The 18,362-nt window shown below is 40.1% G+C and overlaps 1 protein-coding gene across 1 annotated transcript in view; it reads left to right on the top strand.

The window, feature by feature from the left end:
- Positions 1-278: 278 nt before the first annotated feature.
- Positions 279-18,362, top strand: part of LOC126193565 (complex I intermediate-associated protein 30, mitochondrial) — a 56,027-nt gene continuing 37,943 nt past the window's right edge. The window contains exon 1 of the mRNA XM_049932697.1: positions 279-878. Within this exon, the coding sequence (XP_049788654.1) occupies positions 605-878 (274 nt within the window). The 5' untranslated portion in view covers positions 279-604. The remainder of the gene's footprint in view (positions 879-18,362) is intronic.

Here is an 18,362-nt window from a genome sequence, read left to right as displayed (position 1 = left end):
AGGAAACCTAAAAAAAGACAGCTATGGTGTCTTCTACCATTTTATTGAGCTACAAACGCTCCCGCTTGTAAAAACCAATGCAGAAATCATAATAAACAACCACTATTCGCTTTCATGATCGCGTCGAACTCATAGTTTACTGGCCGCTTGGGGCGCTGCTTGCCGCGGTAGGCAACAAAATCGAGGCGAAGTGTCGCGACTGTTACGTTAGACAGACTGTGCCGAAACCTCGTAGTAAGGTGTATTAGCCGTGTGAAATCAATCATAGACCTTTGTCTTGAATATTGTATCTTAATATGCACAACTTGTGAGCAATAAAGTTTATTATTAATAATTTTCCAACCTCCTTGCAAACATCAACCGACGAAGGAAGGAAACCATTCCACTTGTTTACTGTTTAGGTTGTTGAGATGACTGATTGTCATTAATGCTTTGTGTTTATGGCCTTTTCTTGAGTTTCTTTCTATTTTCAGAATTGTGACTAGCCCTATGGAGTTTATAACATGTTGGGGGCGCTTTAAAATAATATGAGAGAAGTACTGTACAAGGCTCTTTTTTTAAATAAAGGAGTCAAAGATAATTTTGTTGTTTTATTGCCAGTAAAATGTTTACCAATGTTTGTGTGGTATTGGCAAGACGGCTGTTTCGTCCTGTACAGATTGATATACATAATATCCGAAACATAAATACAAGCCGACAGACGCTAAGTTCTTTCTACGAAAGCGATAGGAAAAGCGGCTACACGAAATCGGTTAAGAAAGTTTCGCGTCTAGAGCTTATTCGCAATGGACTTAAAGAACTTAAAAAGGAAATATTTATTTGGAAAGATGAAATTAAAGAGAAATTGGAATCTGATCCGATCCTTATATACAGACCAGGTAAACAATATGTTATTTCACGTAAAAACTCCCTCGTAGTGGTTTTCGCCGGAGGGGAAATGACGTTAATTATTAACCACTTTTTTTTTCCCTAATAGCCTGTATGTTGTTAGTGTCAGTAGTGATTTATGTCGAAGTTTCATTAAATATCGTAGCCTTTAAACTGTGTTGGAGGACAGCTCACAATTCGTAGTTTATGTAGGATATATGCACATTATATGCTTCAAAATAATCGGCGGAAACTTTCTCTTTATCTAATATAAGTTTTCTGGAAGTACTTAAGAGTTTGTTTATATGATGAAAAAGGTAACAAATAGGCAAAGGATGGTTTAAGTATGACTCAAATGCAAACATTATGCAACGCTATAGGTCAGTCGTATCACAACCTTGATTTGGCATTCAAATTCGTTAGATTAGCCAAATCACAACCAAGTTATCACTTTTCCAACCAACCGAGACCTCGGACTACCCTCTTGGTCAGTCTGGCACCACAAACAAGATGTTGGGGGGATGCCGTTTTAAATTGTTCAGCAAGGGAATCCATCTTTCCAATAGCGTTTAGTGTTTACTCATATTTACTGTGTATGTTAGACCTTTATGAGTTTTTTGTGAATACTGAAACAGTGTCCAAAATCTTAACTCTTACCTTAGTTGAACTGCAATGTAACTGATTGAAGATCATATGCCCTCTCCCATTTTTCTTAAAAATTTGCTGGGTTTTTTATTTGTTGGTGGATTTCCTGCCACATAACATTGCATAATGTATGACATAAATAAATTGTTTCATACCTTATTTTTCAAGTCTTATTATCTGACAGTCTCGTCATTGTGCATATAAGTTACCACTGATTTAGTCTGCCTGTGGATTAGATCACTGAAATTTAATGTGCTGTACTGTGCTATCTAGAGGAGGGGGTGACAAATTGCAGCTAAGGGTTCGTTTCAACAGTTTGCATTTCTCAGCACTGGAACCTCTATTTAATTGGGGAATAGCTTTACAATCAAGTTCCATAACACGACAATAGCTGTTAATAGGTTCCTCTCTGTCATTACTCATAATGCTATTCACTCAATACTGTTTCGTGATCTTGCAAGTAAAAGCTCAGTTCATTTTTTTCAGTAGCGCATTTTCATTGTTTAATATTAACTGAAATGAATGAGATTTGTTCACTCAATTAATTAGGGGATTCTGTATTTAATATACTGTTAACCACAAAAATAAGCTTTATGTAAGAAGTAACAGTGGTTTAAACTTAACGTCTGCACATGGGACAGATTCCAATGAACCATTGGGATTAGATTTCAACACTTCTGAAATGTAGCCTATGTGAATAATTTCATCGGATATTATAATATGTGGAATAATAGGTAGGCCTATAAAGTAAGTTGTTTTCTTTAAGATGTGGGTAATGTGATGTGATCTCAAGAAAAAAGATGTGTATTAAATTAGAAATACCTGAGAGAGAGAGAAAAAAAAAAAAAAAAAAAAAAAAAACCTGCAAGGCCCATGGAGGCACTATATGATGACATGTTGTTTAGAACTGCTGCAGATCTATTTGGGATCTACGCTTCTGCTTTAATTGTCAAGATAAACTGTATTGCAGTGGATCTGACAATAATAAACTCCCATCACCACCAAATTATCGCCATTCAGAGAAGGCTATACAAGTCGGCATGTTTTCACTGCAGAATGTACACTTTACGATAACGTATTAAAAGTTACAGACATGAACTGTGGACTGACATGCAAATAAATAAAACAGCTTGGCTCAACCATACAAAATAGTTGAGTTAACTTGGCCAAGCATTTCATGAGCCAGTATCATCAGTTCACCTTATTACAATTTGAAAACACTAGCATATCAAGAGCAACTGTTATGCAAATGCTGCAGAATTTTTTGATTGATGTGGATGAGCTATTCATTCAAATTCACAAAAGACTGCTGTATATGACCAGGTTCTTTGTTTGTTGAAGTGCACTGTATAACTGAACATGAATCTAGTACGAGCAAAGATAAGCCATCGGTTTTGAGCTATAATCCTAGTAAACAAAGAACTGTAAGCAAGCACAAGTAAAGGACAGTTGAATATACACCTGGCCTTTTCCAAAGCCAGCAGCAAAAAGTGTAATGGGGAAGAAAATATGGGACATCAAAAATCATTAATGTTAACTGGAAAAAACTGAATTGGACAGGAAATGTTGAAAAGATTTGAAAAAAAAAAAAAAAAAGTTTGTGTTTTTCTATCAACATGCGAGTAATACAGACATGCATTGTGAACTTACGTGGGAATCTCTGGAGGGAAGACAGTGTTCTTTTTGTGGAACACTAGTGAGAAAGTTTAGAGAACCAGCATTTGAAGTAGACTGCAGAATATTACTACTGCTGACAACGTACATTTTGCGTAAGCATCACAAACTTAAGATAACAGAAATTAGGGCTCATATGGAGGTGTTTAGGTGGTTGTTCTTCCCTTGCTCAATTTGCAAGTGAAATAGGAAAGGAAATGGCTAGATTGGTACAAGGTACCCTCTAGCATTCACCATATGGTGGATTGTGGAATATGTACATAGATGTAGATGTTAAGAAAAATGAAATCTGAAAAATTAACAACAAAATGGTTGCAAGTCTGCAAGAAAAATTTTGTTGGATGAATCTTCACATAGTGAGGATAGTGAAGTTCTTTTGCAAAGTAAGTCTGATTGTGAAAATAATGAGGTAAATGTTTAAAGACTACAAGTAAATGATTTTGAACTTGTGGAATAAGCAGAAAAGAACAACAGAATCCTACGTGTAGGGAAAATATAAAAGAAAGCAAAATAAAAATTACAAAGTAAAATTTACACGGTCAATTGTATTTCTTGAATTATGCATCTGTAATTTTGCTACATTTTCATGCACTGATATACTTTAGGCCTCTTACACAAATAAAATGAATGTTTAGTTCATTTAAAAATAGAAAGAACTGCTGTTATTCAGGTGTTGAGAAGTGCACGTTGGTTGGTTTACGTTTCAACAACAAGGAAACTTCAACTAAAATATAAATTGGAACTTTGTTTATTACTATGAACTGTGATAAAAATTTATGAACTGTACAACATACTATAGTAACTAATAATGGCAATTAGGAAAATAATGGAATATCAGGTTTCATAGGAAAGAAATATAACCTACAATGTGTTGAAATGTCCCCCATCTCCATTATTAATTGCTCTACTTAGTCACTCTTCCATCTTATATTTCTATCATAATGTAAGAGAACCTGAGGTATGTGACATGAGGATAGCTAATTAAAAGGAAAGAAGAAACAGTATACTAGGTATTCTTATGCATCATCAACAGTTGTATTGATTCTGTGCTGCTAAAGTTATGAGGAAAGGCACATGATTAAAAGTGACAGTAAAGTTACAGATACAGTACTCAATCAGCTATGGTCAAGTTTTAGTTTTGTTCCTCAGGTATTTTTGAGTTTTAATGAAATCACTTTCAACAATAAAATTTCATATGCTGTAAAAACCTGACTAAATCACCATTGTCACAATCTGTGAGCAATTTATAAGTTAAGTGATGCTGTCGCACTCACAAATGTGAAATTGGGATGACTAAACATTTTCTACATACAAAATAGTTGTTTATGGAGACTTACACTCAAAATAATAAAAAACCGCATGCTAATTCAACAGGGTTAGAACAGAAACATTGTTAGGAGAGGGTCTGTGATTTGATGTAAGAAAGGGATTTGTGATATGAAATCATAAGAGGCCATGTAAAGTGGTACTATTTTTTTGGTAATGAACTTGAACCATTGAGAAATTTGAGTAGGGTTGGGAAGAAAACAGGAAACAAAAATAAGAAGAAAGCTGAAGAGAAAAAGTTGTCAAGAGACAACAAAAAGCAGAAAAAAAGACATGGAAACAAGAATTCCCTGAATACAGTTGCAGGACTGGCTGATGGAATAAATTAGCAGTGCACAATAAAATAAGGGAGTTTTAGTGAAATAGGAGTAAATGAATCTGTAGGGAAGAAAATAAGTTGTTTAAAGAATGTTCCAGCATGGAATTTCAGATACAAGTGAATCTTACACAAAGAGCAGAGGATCAGCAAGTAAAGAAGAGAACTGCAGAGGAAAAAGTTGTTCACGTTGAACATAGAAGAGGAAAGAGAGATGAGAAATCTGTTAACACTAAAAAAGTGGGAGAGTAATAGAGTAATGGAAGGGGAAAATGTATATTCTTAGGAGATGAAAGGCCAGCCACCATTCCTAGATATCCAGGTCAAGCAGGTGATGCCCTAGAGCATAACATCTATCAAAAGCCTCCACATAGTTTTCTCTTTTCCTATGTATCAAACAATGTGATGTATCATGTAAGTTACTGGACTAGCACTTCAGAGGAGGGTTCAAATCTCCATCTGGCTATTGAAATGTAACAGCTCATTCTTCATACAATTCCAGGAACTAATTTAGTTCATCTTTCACATGCCACCAAAGCTAATTCAGGTTGTTGTGTCATTAGCTAGGACCCATGTGGATAATTTCCCCTTTCGATCACCGAAATGTAATTTTCGATAATATCATGTCAGAGTACTCTTCAGTATTAAATTATCATTTTGATTAATTACAATTAGAACCATTCAGTTACTGTGAATCAAATAATGAAAGAGAGATTAAAAATACTGTTTTTCTAATGTTTGAAACTATTAACAATCTTGCTGTCAGCTTACTATGCAAGACCTAATCATAACAACACATAATTACTTAGGAATTACTGAAACTCATAAAACAAAATCTTATTGATGATGTACCCAAAGCAATTATTCAACTAGTGTACTATTAATTGACATTCTGTTAAAAAAAAAACACGTATCTTTGAAACCAGAAACATGTTAGGAAGAATTGGGATGAAGTAGTTTCTGTATAATTAACAAAAATCTAATCAGCATTGTTTACTCTTGCGATTTCAACAATATTTCCTTAAAAACAGAAAAAGTAATGTTGATTTACGTCACATTCCAAACATTTCATTTGTAACTTCCGGATGACATTATTTTTGTTAATTACTAATAACTTTTGGAATGAGTGAATTTGCTATATGTAAAAATGTATTGATTGTTATAAAATATGTTTAACGAGTGTAAGAGGGAAGTAGCAGTTGACATTAGGATGTAAAATTTCAATGAAGACTAGCTGTGACATAATAATAGTACACCTGAAATAGCAACTGTCCTTACACAGTCGTTGAGAATCACGCAGTTCTCTGGCCTGTTTTTACTTATCAAACTTCCAGGGAACAGCATCTGCAGCAAAGCATAATGAGAAACATAAGTTGATTCCGTTAATTGTTACTCTGAAGATATTGGGTTGCAACCACCAAACTGCCAGAACTTTAATTTTCCTCAATCATTAACATTACGAAAAGATTATTAACTTTCGGTCTGTTTGCTTTTAGTGACAAAATTTGTTTTATCCTCAGCATTGCAGTGACATCACACAACCCAGATTAATGTTTTTAGTGTTTCGGTAAATCCTTTAAAGACCTTGCCAAATTATAATTTAAAAAGATCAAGGTCAGTTTAATTCACTATCCTATCCGAGCATGTGCTATTTCTGTGTATCTTGGCACTGATAGAACGTTAACTATAATCTTTTATGTTTATCATATTTGCATGCTTCTAGTTGCCATCAACCAATCCAGAGTGTCAGTGCACTAAGAACGTTTCATAGAACACATACCCAATCAGACCAAGATAATTAAACCTCAGAGCTGCTACACTTACAAAAGGTGTAGTGTCTATGAGTCATCCAGCAGGCAGATTGAGTATGCAGTCTAGAGAGCCACAACACAACAATAACAGAGGATCCTAAAGCCATTGCTGTTATCCTTATGATAGCATAGTGTTCATGAAGTTTTGTAGAATACTGAAGAAGTATGGGTTAATATGCTGCTTGTTTCCACCAACTGAAAACAGTGGTAATCTGGGCAATATCAAGGGTGGTCTGGACTTTTGAAAACCTAGTTTTTACCATGTTCCATGTGAATTTGGCACTGCCTATGTGGGACAGACAACTAGGATCATTGAGGTCAGATGTATGGAGCTCAAGAGGCACACAAAGCATATACAGCGTAGCAAAGCATATACAGTGTAGCAGTTTGGCTATGATAGTTTTTATGTGAAAACAGTGCTTTGAACTACATCGGGTGAGGTAATGGGGATCAAATTCTGGCTTAAACCCATTGTTCTGGGACAGTTAACACAAGAGTGTATAGAAATCACTCTGGCAGAAGAGGGCCAAGATGCAATACAGCAAGGCTTGGTGGGAGTATGCCATTACTTTGCTGAGAGAAAATGGGCAGTGGGCTGTAGGTTCAACAGCAACACTTCAAAAACTCATCAGCAAATAATAAAATTTTAAATGAGTGACAAGTTAAAACTATGTGTCAGACTTGGACTCAGAACTGGTATGTTATTAAGTTGATGCAGGCAAATTTTTCTCATATATTGTCTCAACACTTAAACTTGCCAGAACATTCCCTCTATTAAAGAAAAGAGTGTAAGATCTACATTATTGTTAGAGGACATAGGAGCACTGACGAAAAGTGCAAAAGTTTTACTTAAGAGAAAAAAAAAAAAAAAAAAAGAGGATGTATCCTCCACCCATATTGCGACTATCAAATCATAAGAAGAAAAATGGAAGTTTGATTCAGGGAGATGCAGACTGGTGGCAAATGCTTTTTTGGAAGGCCAAATGTTTGAAACAACTTTAGATTGTGTTTTAGTTGTGGACATTATGTATATTTGTTGTTGCACTACAAATAAACATGACATAATTTGTTTACTGGAGTTAAAAGACCAACCTGTGATAGCAATGTAAGTGGTAGAGATAATATGCGTATAACTCCCTTTGCCTCGATGGTTAGTGGAACCAAAAAATGGAGAACATCAACTAAATTAATGTTTATGTCAAAATCTGCATAGAAGAGTATATAAAAACAAAATACACACAGATTGTGTGTGTTTTACATGGTACATACACTCCTGGAAATTGAAATAAGAATACCGTGAATTCATTGTCCCAGGAAGGGGAAACTTTATTGACACATTCCTGGGGTCAGATACATCACATGATCACACTGATAGAACCACAGGCACATAGACACAGGCAACAGAGCATGTTCAATGTCGGCACTAGTACAGTGTATATCCACCTTTCGCAGCAATGCAGGCTGCTATTCTCCCATAGAGACGATCGTAGAGATGCTGGATGTAGTCCTGTGGAACGGCTTGCCATGCCATTTCCACCTGGCGCCTCAGTTGGACCAGCGTTCGTGCTGGACGTGCAGACCGCGTGAGACGACGCTTCATCCAGTCCCAAACATGCTCAATGGGGGACAGATCCGGAGATCTTGCTGGCCAGGGTAGTTGACTTACACCTTCTAGAGCACGTTGGGTGGCACGGGATACATGCGGACGTGCATTGTCCTGTTGGAACAGCAAGTTCCCTTGCCGGTCTAGGAATGGTAGAACGATGGGTTCGATGACGGTTTGGATGTACCGTGCACTATTCAGTGTCCCCTCGACGATCACCAGTGGTGTACGGCCAGTGTAGGAGATCGCTCCCCACACCATGATGCCAGGTGTTATCCCTGTGTGCCTCGGTCGTATGCAGTCCTGATTGTGGCGCTCACCTGCACGGCGCCAAACACGCATACGACCATCATTGGCACCAAGGCAGAAGCGACTCTCATCGCTGAAGACGACACGTCTCCATTCGTCCCTCCATTCACGCCTGTCGCGACACCACTGGAGGCGGGCTGCACGATGTTGGGGCGTGAGCGGAAGACGGCCTAACGGTGTGCGGGACCGTAGCCCAGCTTCATGGAGACGGTTGCGAATGATCCTCGCCGATACCCCAGAAGCAACAGTGTCCCTAATTTGCTGGAAAGTGGCGGTGCGGTCCCCTACGGCACTGCGTAGGATCCTACGGTCTTGGCGTGCATCCGTGCGTCGCTGCGGTCCGGTCCCAGGTCGACGGGCACGTGCACCTTCCGCCGACCACTGGCGACAACATCGATGTACTGTGGAGACCTCACGCCCCACGTGTTGAGCAATTCGGCGGTACGTCCACCCGGCCTCCCGCATGCCCACTATACGCCCTCGCTCAAAGTCCGTCAACTGCACATACGGTTCACGTCCACACTGTCGCGGCATGCTACCAGTGTTAAAGACTGCGATGGAACTCCGTATGCCACGGCAAACGGGCTGACACTGACGGCGGCGGTGCACAAATGCTGCGCAGCTAGCGCCATTCGACGGCCAACACCGCGGTTCCTGGTGTGTCCGCTGTGCCGTGCGTGTGATCATTGCTTGTACAGCCCTCTCGCAGTGTCCGGAGCAAGTATGGTGGGTCTGACACACCGGTGTCAATGTGTTCGTTTTTCCATTTCCAGGAGTGTATTTTGCCTTGTTCATGTTCAAAAATGTGTGTGTCTAATAAGTAGTGTCTAAATATTCTTCCACGCTATTTACATGGATCGAGATTAAGTTCAGGGTTGCCACAATTTCTGAAAATCAGGGCATATCAGGGAATTTCAAACTTGTCAGGGAAATCAGAGAAATTTGAAAAAGACATGGAAAAATCTAGTTTTTGTCTCAGTATATGAAATGGTTTGTGTCATGAGATGTCATGCATTGTTGCTGGCTGGGTGCCACTTCCCTACTCCCTCATTCTTACTGCTTCTCCCCTTCCTACCACTCTCCTCAGCTTGCAGTCTGTGCTGCCACCACTTCTTCCTGCTAGCCTAGCAGCTGCTAATGAGAGGCAGGGAGGGATGAGGAGTGGTTTGTTTGGGTGTGATTCTCAGTGATTGTTGAGGCAGCAGCCGGAAGTGGCAGTCAAGTGTGCATGAGTTGTGTCTGAGAGATTGTGTATGTGCTCTAGTTTTCTGACGAAGGCTATAGCCGAAAATTTAGTTGTGAGAGTGTGGTTGTCTTTTCTACATGCCTGTCTGTGGCTCAGCGATCATCTTTATGGTGAGTTGCTTCCTATCCTCATTAGTACCGATTCTCTGAGTATTTGCACAAGTTATCTGTTGCACGGATTAATCACTGCGGTCTCATTTCATCAACATGCTGTCTGTGACATATGAATAGCTGGTCACACTAGTAGACTTCCACAATGGGCCAAAATTGCATGTCATTTCTACCGATCAGAAGCCCATAGTTTCCCACTAATGTGCAAGCCCTGCCCATCGGATCTAGTCACGTTGATCTACCCTCAGGCTGGGTCTGTTTGTGTGTGGCATAATGCAGCAGATTTTTGCAGTTTATCCATGGACAAGGGACTGCGGTGCTCCACGGCAGGCCAGAGGTCACGGGCGATGTATTTCAGGAATTGTGACTGTCTCACCGCAAGTACATTGCATAGTGTGGCGTTTGTTAGACATTTTATTTATTCTAGTACATTTTGGCACCTCAGAAGTAGTTTATATGTTAGAAAGTATGGACAATAAGAAGAAGAAAATTGTGGCAGTGGCTGGCAGTTTGTACGCTATGTACTTATATATTTCTTGAAAGAAAAATAGCACAATACCTGTAAAATAATAGAGATAACACAGTGGGTAATAACTGACAATAACGGACAGAGTAGAACGAACATTTTATTAGCAGTCACCTACAGTATTGGTTTACACAACTCTTTCCAGCTTTATACGCTTCTTTCAAGATGCCTTCATTTTTGTCGGGTTATTTCTGAAATCAGTGAAGGTATTTTAAATCTGCCTTGTGACGCCAAGTAAATGCATGTTTTTGTCATCAAACGTATTTCGTTTTATTGAAATAAAATAACAATAGTGGTCTTCATGGAACACACATGCCATTTGGTTTGCTTTCTCCATCTAAAAGCAGTTCATTACAAAACATTTTGGTATTAGTACTTAAGATTTTTGCTAACACAGGGGAGAAATACAAAAGTCCTTACATTTTTTTGTCAACTTATGTCTTTAGTTACATTGAGATCTCAAAACTTATCAGGGAAAAATGCTAAAATTTGTCTGGAAATATCAGGGAATTTCACTTGGGGAAGCTTGTGGCAGCCTTGAAGTTGTCTTTTAACTTATTTTTTAAAATGTGTTTCCCATTTTTTTAAAGGTATGACAGCCTATCCATTTACAACTCTCAACTGTTGGGTAATTCTCAATACAATTGTACAAAATATGCCAACATTTATAAGATCTTCTTCAGTAAATTAGATTATTTCATTTCAAAGTGGTTATCACCCCTTTACAGGTATGTCTGTTGTTAATAAAACTGAATGGTTTGTCTTAAGATAATACTTGTTTTATAGGTGGGTAGTGAGGATGCAGTCTCTATACATAGTTTCTACAATTTTGTCTGGAGAAATGTTTTGGGGACAAGCATCTGACTGATTTCTTCTGTAACTTCATAAACCTCTCTGTGTGTGTATGAAAACAGGAAAGGGGAAATGAGTGAAAAATAATGTAGGGAAAGATGCTAAAGGGACAGGTCACACATGAGAACTTAAGAGAAGCTGGTGCTCAGGATCCAACTGATATGAATATCAAAGCGTATGACAGAAGCTAGTAAACACACCCTTATATAAATGTGTGCGCTAATTGCAACATTTCTGTATAAATGTGCACATTAATTGCAGCACAGCTGGTAAATGACATGTCTGCTTTCACACATGGCCTTATTTTTGATTGGACAGGAAGTGGCTGTGAGTAGACTTCAGTAGGTGGTGGTGATGGGTTGGTGTACTGGACATGTCTTTCATCTTGAACATCCATAGGTGAACAACTGTTTTTGTGTGGGTTTTAGAGAAAATATGGCATAGGGTATTGTGTAGAATCGGTGAACAATGCAATAATGCATTGTGGATGAGGATATGGCTTTGGGATGGGTGTACCTCATCATATGGCATACTAAGAAGTAATCAAAGCCCTGGAGAAAGATTTGATTGAGCTTCCTCACGCCTTTGGTGGCTGGGCATTTGGCTCCTTAAAAACTTCTTCTTCATGATGCCCCAGCTCTTTCCATACAATACAAAGTCACACAATCTGCTTTATTGGGCTATCAAATATGCCTCCCCCTTCTTTTCACCTGACATAGCACCCAGTGACTCTTTTGTCTGTCCTTGGATGAAATAAAGAACTGTTGTACAGTGTTATAAAGAACAAATCAGGCGGTGGGAGGGAACATGTGGATTCAACACTGCCAAAAAAGATGAAGACACAAACTTCATCAAGTAAGGTGACACTGAGTCTTTTGGGACTGCTATGGTGTTGTGCTAACAGATTATGCTCATAATGGGAAAACAGTCAGAGTAGTGTAGTGCCGAATACTCCTGACATGATTACAGGAGGCCATGTAGATGAAGTGTCAATGGGAAACTATGTGAGGGAATATTTTTTCTTCTCAACAATGCCCCAACTCTTTCCGTACAGGACACAGTCACACAATCTGCTTTATTGGGCTATCAAATATGCTTCCCCCCTTTTATACCCAGTGCCTTTTTTTGTCTTTCCTTGAATGAGAAACCATTGCATGGCATGCATTTCTAGAATGACAATGAGGTAGCTTTTGAATTTGAACATTTTCTGAACACCCAAAATTCAGACTTCTACAACAAAAGCCTATGCCAGACCACTCATTGTTGGGAAAAATGGCCTACATTTAAGAGTGAATATGTGGAGAACAACTAACACCACCACCAGGTTTCATGGTCACTGCTTCACTTTTCAAATTGATGAATAAAACTTTATGACTATCACTCGTATTAGAAGCAAATGGTGCAAGTGTCTTTAGGAGCTAATAATGTTCACCAGATTATTTTGCAGCTGTTACTTACTACTTGGTTAAATCTTAAGCCAATAGAACACCATCACCTGTTGTGTGTTAGAAACTCACACATTATGCAATTCAATTGCTCATTATAGATTATAATTTCAACTCTCCAGTGGTTCATAACTTATTTGCTGTCCATGAATTTTGTTGGAACATTGACCTCATGCTCTCTCTTTACACTTAAGCTATAACTTTGCATGACCCAATGGAGCCCCACACACTCCTTAAAAAATAAATAAATATATATATATATATATATATATATATATATATATATATATATATATATATATATCTCTAAAAACAAAGATGATGTGACTTACCAAATGAAAGTGCTGGCAGGTCGACAGACACACAAACAAACACAAACATACACACAAAATTCTAGCTTTTGCAACCAACGGTTGCTTCGTCAGGAAAGAGGGAAGGAGAAGGAAAGATGAAAGGATGTGGGTTTTAAGGGAGAGGGTAAGGAGTCATTCCAATCCCGGGAGCGGAAAGACTTACCTTGGGGGAAAAAAGGACAGGTATACACTCGCACACACACATACCCATCCGCACATACACAGACACAAGCAGACATTTGTAAAGGCAAAGAGTTCGGGCAGAGATGTCAGTCAAGGTGGAAGTAGAGAAGCAAAGATGTTGAAAGACAGGTGAGGTATGAGCGGCGGCAACTTGAAATTAGCGGAGGTTGAGGCCTGGCGGATAACGAGAGGAGAGGATATACTGAAGGGCAAGTTCCCATCTCCGGAGTTCTGACAGGTTGGTGTTAGTGGGAAGTATCCAGATAACCCGGACGATGTAACACTGTGCCAAGATGTGCTGGCCGTGCACCAAGGGATGTTTAGCCACAGGGTGATCCTCATTACCAACAAACACTGTCTGCCTGTGTCCATTCATGCGAATGGACAGTTTGTTGCTGGTCATTCCCACATAGAAAGCTTCACAGTGTAGGCAGGTCAGTTGGTAAATCACGTGGGTGCTTTCACACGTGGCTCTGCCTTTGATCGTGTACACCTTCCGGGTTACAGGACTGGAGTAGGTGGTGGTGGGAGGGTGCATGGGACAGGTTTTACAGCGGGGGCGGTTACAAGGGTAGGAGCCAGAGGGTAGGGAAGGTGGTTTGGGGATTTCATAGGGATGAACTAAGAGGTTACGAAGGTTAGGTGGATGGCGGAAAGACACTCTTGGTGGAGTGGGGGGATTTCATGAAGGAAGGATCTCATTTCAGGGCAGGATTTGAGGAAGTCATATCCCTGCTGGAGAGTCACATTCAGAGTCTGATCCAGTCCCGGAAAGTATCCTGTCACAAGTGGGGCACTTTTGTGGTTCTTCTGTGGGAGGTTCTGGGTTTGAGGGGATGAAGAAGTGGCTCTGGTTAATTGCTTCTGTACCAGGTCGGGAGGGTAGTTGCGGGATGCGAAAGCTGTTGTCAGGTTGTTGGTGTAATGCTTCAGGGATTCCGGACTGGAGCAGATTCGTTTGCCACGAAGACCTAGGCTGTAGGGAAGGGACCGTTTGATGTGGAATGGGTGGCAGCTGTCATAATGGAGGTACTGTTGCTTGTTGGTGGGTTTGATGTGGACAGACGTGTGAAGCTGGCCATTGGCCAGATGGAGGTCAACGTCAAGGAAAGTGGCATGGGATTTGGAGTAGGACCAAGTGAATCTGATGGAACCAAAGGAGTTGAGGTTGGAGAGGAACTCCTGTTCTTCTTCACTGTGAGTCCAGATCATGAAGATGTCATCAATAAATCTGTACCAAACTTTGGGTTCGCAGGTCTGGGTAACCAAGAAATCCGCACGTCCAGGGCCTCGCTGCGATGGAGCACTTCCTTTCACGCCGATCACCTGCCACCCTACCTAAAACCTCTTTCCTCATTACCTTAGCCAGCTTCATCCTGACTCACAACTTCTTCACTTTTGAAGACCAGACATACCAACAATTAAAGGGAACAGCCATGGGTAGCAGGATGGCCCCTTCGTACGCCAACCTATTCATGGGTCACTTAGAGGAAGCCTTCTTGGTTACCCAGGCCTGCCAACCCAAAGTTTGGTACAGATTTATTGATGACATCTTCATGATCTGGACTCACAGTGAAGAAGAACTCCAGAATTTCCTCTCCAACCTCAACTCCTTTGGTTCCATCAGATTCACCTGGTCCTACTCCAAATCCCATGCCACTTTCCTTGATGTTGGCCTCCACCTGTCCAATGGCCAGCTTCACACGTCCGTCCACATCAAACCCACCAACAGGCAACAGTACCTCCATTACGACAGCTGCCACCCATTCCACATCAAACGGTCCCTTCCCTACAGCCTAGGTCTTCGTGGCAAACGAATCTGCTCCAGTCCGGAATCCCTGAAGCATTACACCAACAACCTGACAACAGCTTTCGCCTCCTGCAACTACCCTCCCGACCTGGTACAGAAGCAAATAACCAGAGCCACTTCCTCATCCTCTCAAACCCAGAACCTCCCACAGAAGAACCACAAAAGTGCCCCACTTGTGACAAGATACTTTCCGGGACTGGATCAGACTCTGAATGTGGCTCTCCAGCAGGGATACGACTTCCTCAAATCCTGCCCTGAAATGAGATCCATCCTTCATGAAATCCTCCCCACTCCACCAAGAGTGTCTTTCCGCAGTCCACCTAACCTTCGTAACCTCTTAGTTCATCCCTATGAAATTCCCAAACCACCTTCCCTACCCTCTGGCTCCTACCCTTGTAACTGCCCCCGCTGTAAAACCTGTCCCATGCACCCTCCCACCACCACCTACTCCAGTCCTGTAACCCGGAAGGTGTACACGATCAAAGGCAGAGCCATGTGTGAAAGCACCCACGTGATCTACCAACTGACCTGCCTACACTATGACGCATTCTATGTGGGAATGACCAGCAACAAACTGTCCATTCACATGAATGGACACAGGCAGACAGTGTTTGTTGGTAATGAGGATCACCCTTTGGCTAAACATGCCTTGGTGCACGGCCAGCACATCTTGGCACAGTGTTACACCGTCCGGGTTATCTGCATACTTCCCACTAACACCAACCTATTCGAACTCCGGAGATGGGAACTTGCTCTTCAATATATCCTCTCTTCCCATTATCCACCAGGCCTCAATCTCCGCTAATTTCAAGTCGCCGCCACCCATACCTCACCTGTCATTCAAAAACATCTTTGCCTCTGCACTTCCGCCTCGACTGACATCTCTGCCCAAACTCTTTGTCTTTAAATATGTCTGCTTGTGTCTGTATATGTGTGGATGGATATGTGTGTGTGTGTGTGTGTGTGTGTGTGTGTGTGTGTGTGTGTGTGCGAGTGTATACCCGTCCTTTTTTCCCCCTAAGGTAAGTCTTTCCGCTCCCGGGATTGGAATGACTCCTTACCCTCTCCCTTAAAACCCACATCCTTTCGTCTTTCCCTCTCCTTCCCTCTTTCCTGATGGGGCAACAGTTTGTTGCGAAAGCTTGAATTTTGTGTGTATGTTTGTGTTTGTTTGTGTGTCTGTTGACCTGCCAGCACTTTCATTTGGTAAGTCACATCATCTTTGTTTTTAGATATATTTTTCCTACGTGGAATGTTTCCCTCTATTATAACTATATACTTCATCTCCTTGCCACTTCAGTGTGCAAATCTTCACACATTACTTGCTAATTCCTGAAACCTGACAAGCTTCCTAAAAATTATACAGTTTCAGCCAGTCATAAGCTCCTTTTGACTGAGTGGTGATTCTCTTTGTCGTTACATCCCCAATACCCATTACACTGCTTAGTGTTGCCTTCTGAAGCCACCATTTGTTGTGATGCTATCCACTCAAATGCCTTGAAAAAAACTGGCATTTAGGTCAACTCAAAAAGTTCTGCATAGCATTCTGTTAACACTGAAATTGCTCTCTATGCCACATATATTTTCCTCAGGGGAATCCACATTCTGCTAAAAATTACTGATAATAGAAAATGTAAATACATGAAGCACCTCAGATATCATTCCTCTGGCCAGCAGTCTCTTATGTCACCCCTGTTTTTCTGAAACTCATCAATAAATTTAAATTACGATTGGAAACCTACAACTGTGCATTTATTAACATTAGAAAACAGCATGCCATTTTTGGTGAATTGCATTTACACAGGAAGTGGCTTGAAAAACTATGTATCTTTGCTCCATAAGTTGAAGATTAATAACAGTCTACAGCCTAAATAGACTTAGATGTCAAATGGGAAGATCACAGGATAACCTGATCAACTGGGGATACGCCGAAGAAGAGCCCTGCCAATGTGGAGGAAAACAAACCATGACACACCTGCTGACCTGTCCATCTTTGCTGGCCCCATGCACTTTCCAAGACCTGTGGTTGGCCAACGATGCTGCAGTGAAGTGTGCCAAACACTGGAGAGAGATATGAGCCTTGCTTTAGACAATAATGATGACTTACAATATGTGAAGATCATGAATGTATATATGAATGAATAACTATCATTTACTTGTATTTGTAATCTAGTATATATAGCGTATTAATTAATTACAGATGTATCTCAGACACGATTAAATAAATAAACAGTCTACAGTGAGAATATGTCTCTGTTCATAAAATTGAATAAGGAAATTCAAAAGTATCTCCACACACTGTCAGTTTCAAAGAAAACATCAGTGTTCATATTGTGAGTGCTTCCATTCGTATTGGCATTACATTATTACTACAGATAAAATAGTATCAAATACATCATAGGAGAAACTAATTATCTTTTGCTGTGATGGCTGCATATACAGTGAATTATTGTTTAAGCGTTTCTGAAGTCACTTCAGAATGTCCATAACTAGTACTTCATAATTACTGTAATTATACCGTGTATTTTCATCTTTATATTTAGTGTTAAAATTACTGTTTCATTTCCTAGTTATGAAATAAGAGCTATAAACTATGTTCACTCTTTACAGGCCGGCCGGAGTGGCCGAGCGGTTAAAGGCGCTACAGTCTGGAACCGCACGACCGCTACGGTCGCAGGTTCGAATCCTGCCTCGTGCATGGATGTGTGTGCTGTCCTTAGGTTAGTTAGGTTTAAGTAGTTCTAAGTTCTAGGGGACTTATGACCACAGCAGTTGAGTCCCATAGTGCTCAGAGCCAGAGCCCTCTTTACAAACAAAAACATATACCTCATGGTGCTTTATTCAATATTTATCAAAATTTGATTTTAAACACTGTTATCATTTACTTCATAAAGGAACTTAGAAGTCCTTGTATAAGCCTACCTGATATGCTGTTCATGATAACACTGTGTAACTCTCATACCACCCATTTTGCTGTATTAGGATGAATTGTTATCTAGATGTATAAATTGCCTTAATGTGATTCTGTGCTAGCATTTTCTTACAGTACTCATATAAAAATTTAATTTCATTGTCAGCTAGTTCCCATAATTTACAAAAGTTTCCTCAAATTTCATGATATTTTTCTTCAGGAATACTTTCCTTAGGCAAAGAATGTTACGTATTGTGCAGGAGGTTTCCATCATTACCATAAAAAGTGTGATATCCACTCTTATTTTTATGGATGAGGTAGAAAACTCATAGTTTTGAATTCTGCATAGTTGGTGTATTTGCAAGATACGACACT

The sequence above is a fragment of the Schistocerca nitens genome, chromosome 1 (genome assembly GCF_023898315.1).
Source record: "Schistocerca nitens isolate TAMUIC-IGC-003100 chromosome 1, iqSchNite1.1, whole genome shotgun sequence".
NCBI lineage: Eukaryota > Metazoa > Arthropoda > Insecta > Orthoptera > Acrididae > Schistocerca > Schistocerca nitens.
Note: the sequence above shows the minus strand (reverse complement) of the source record. Positions and strands in the feature narration are given on the sequence as shown.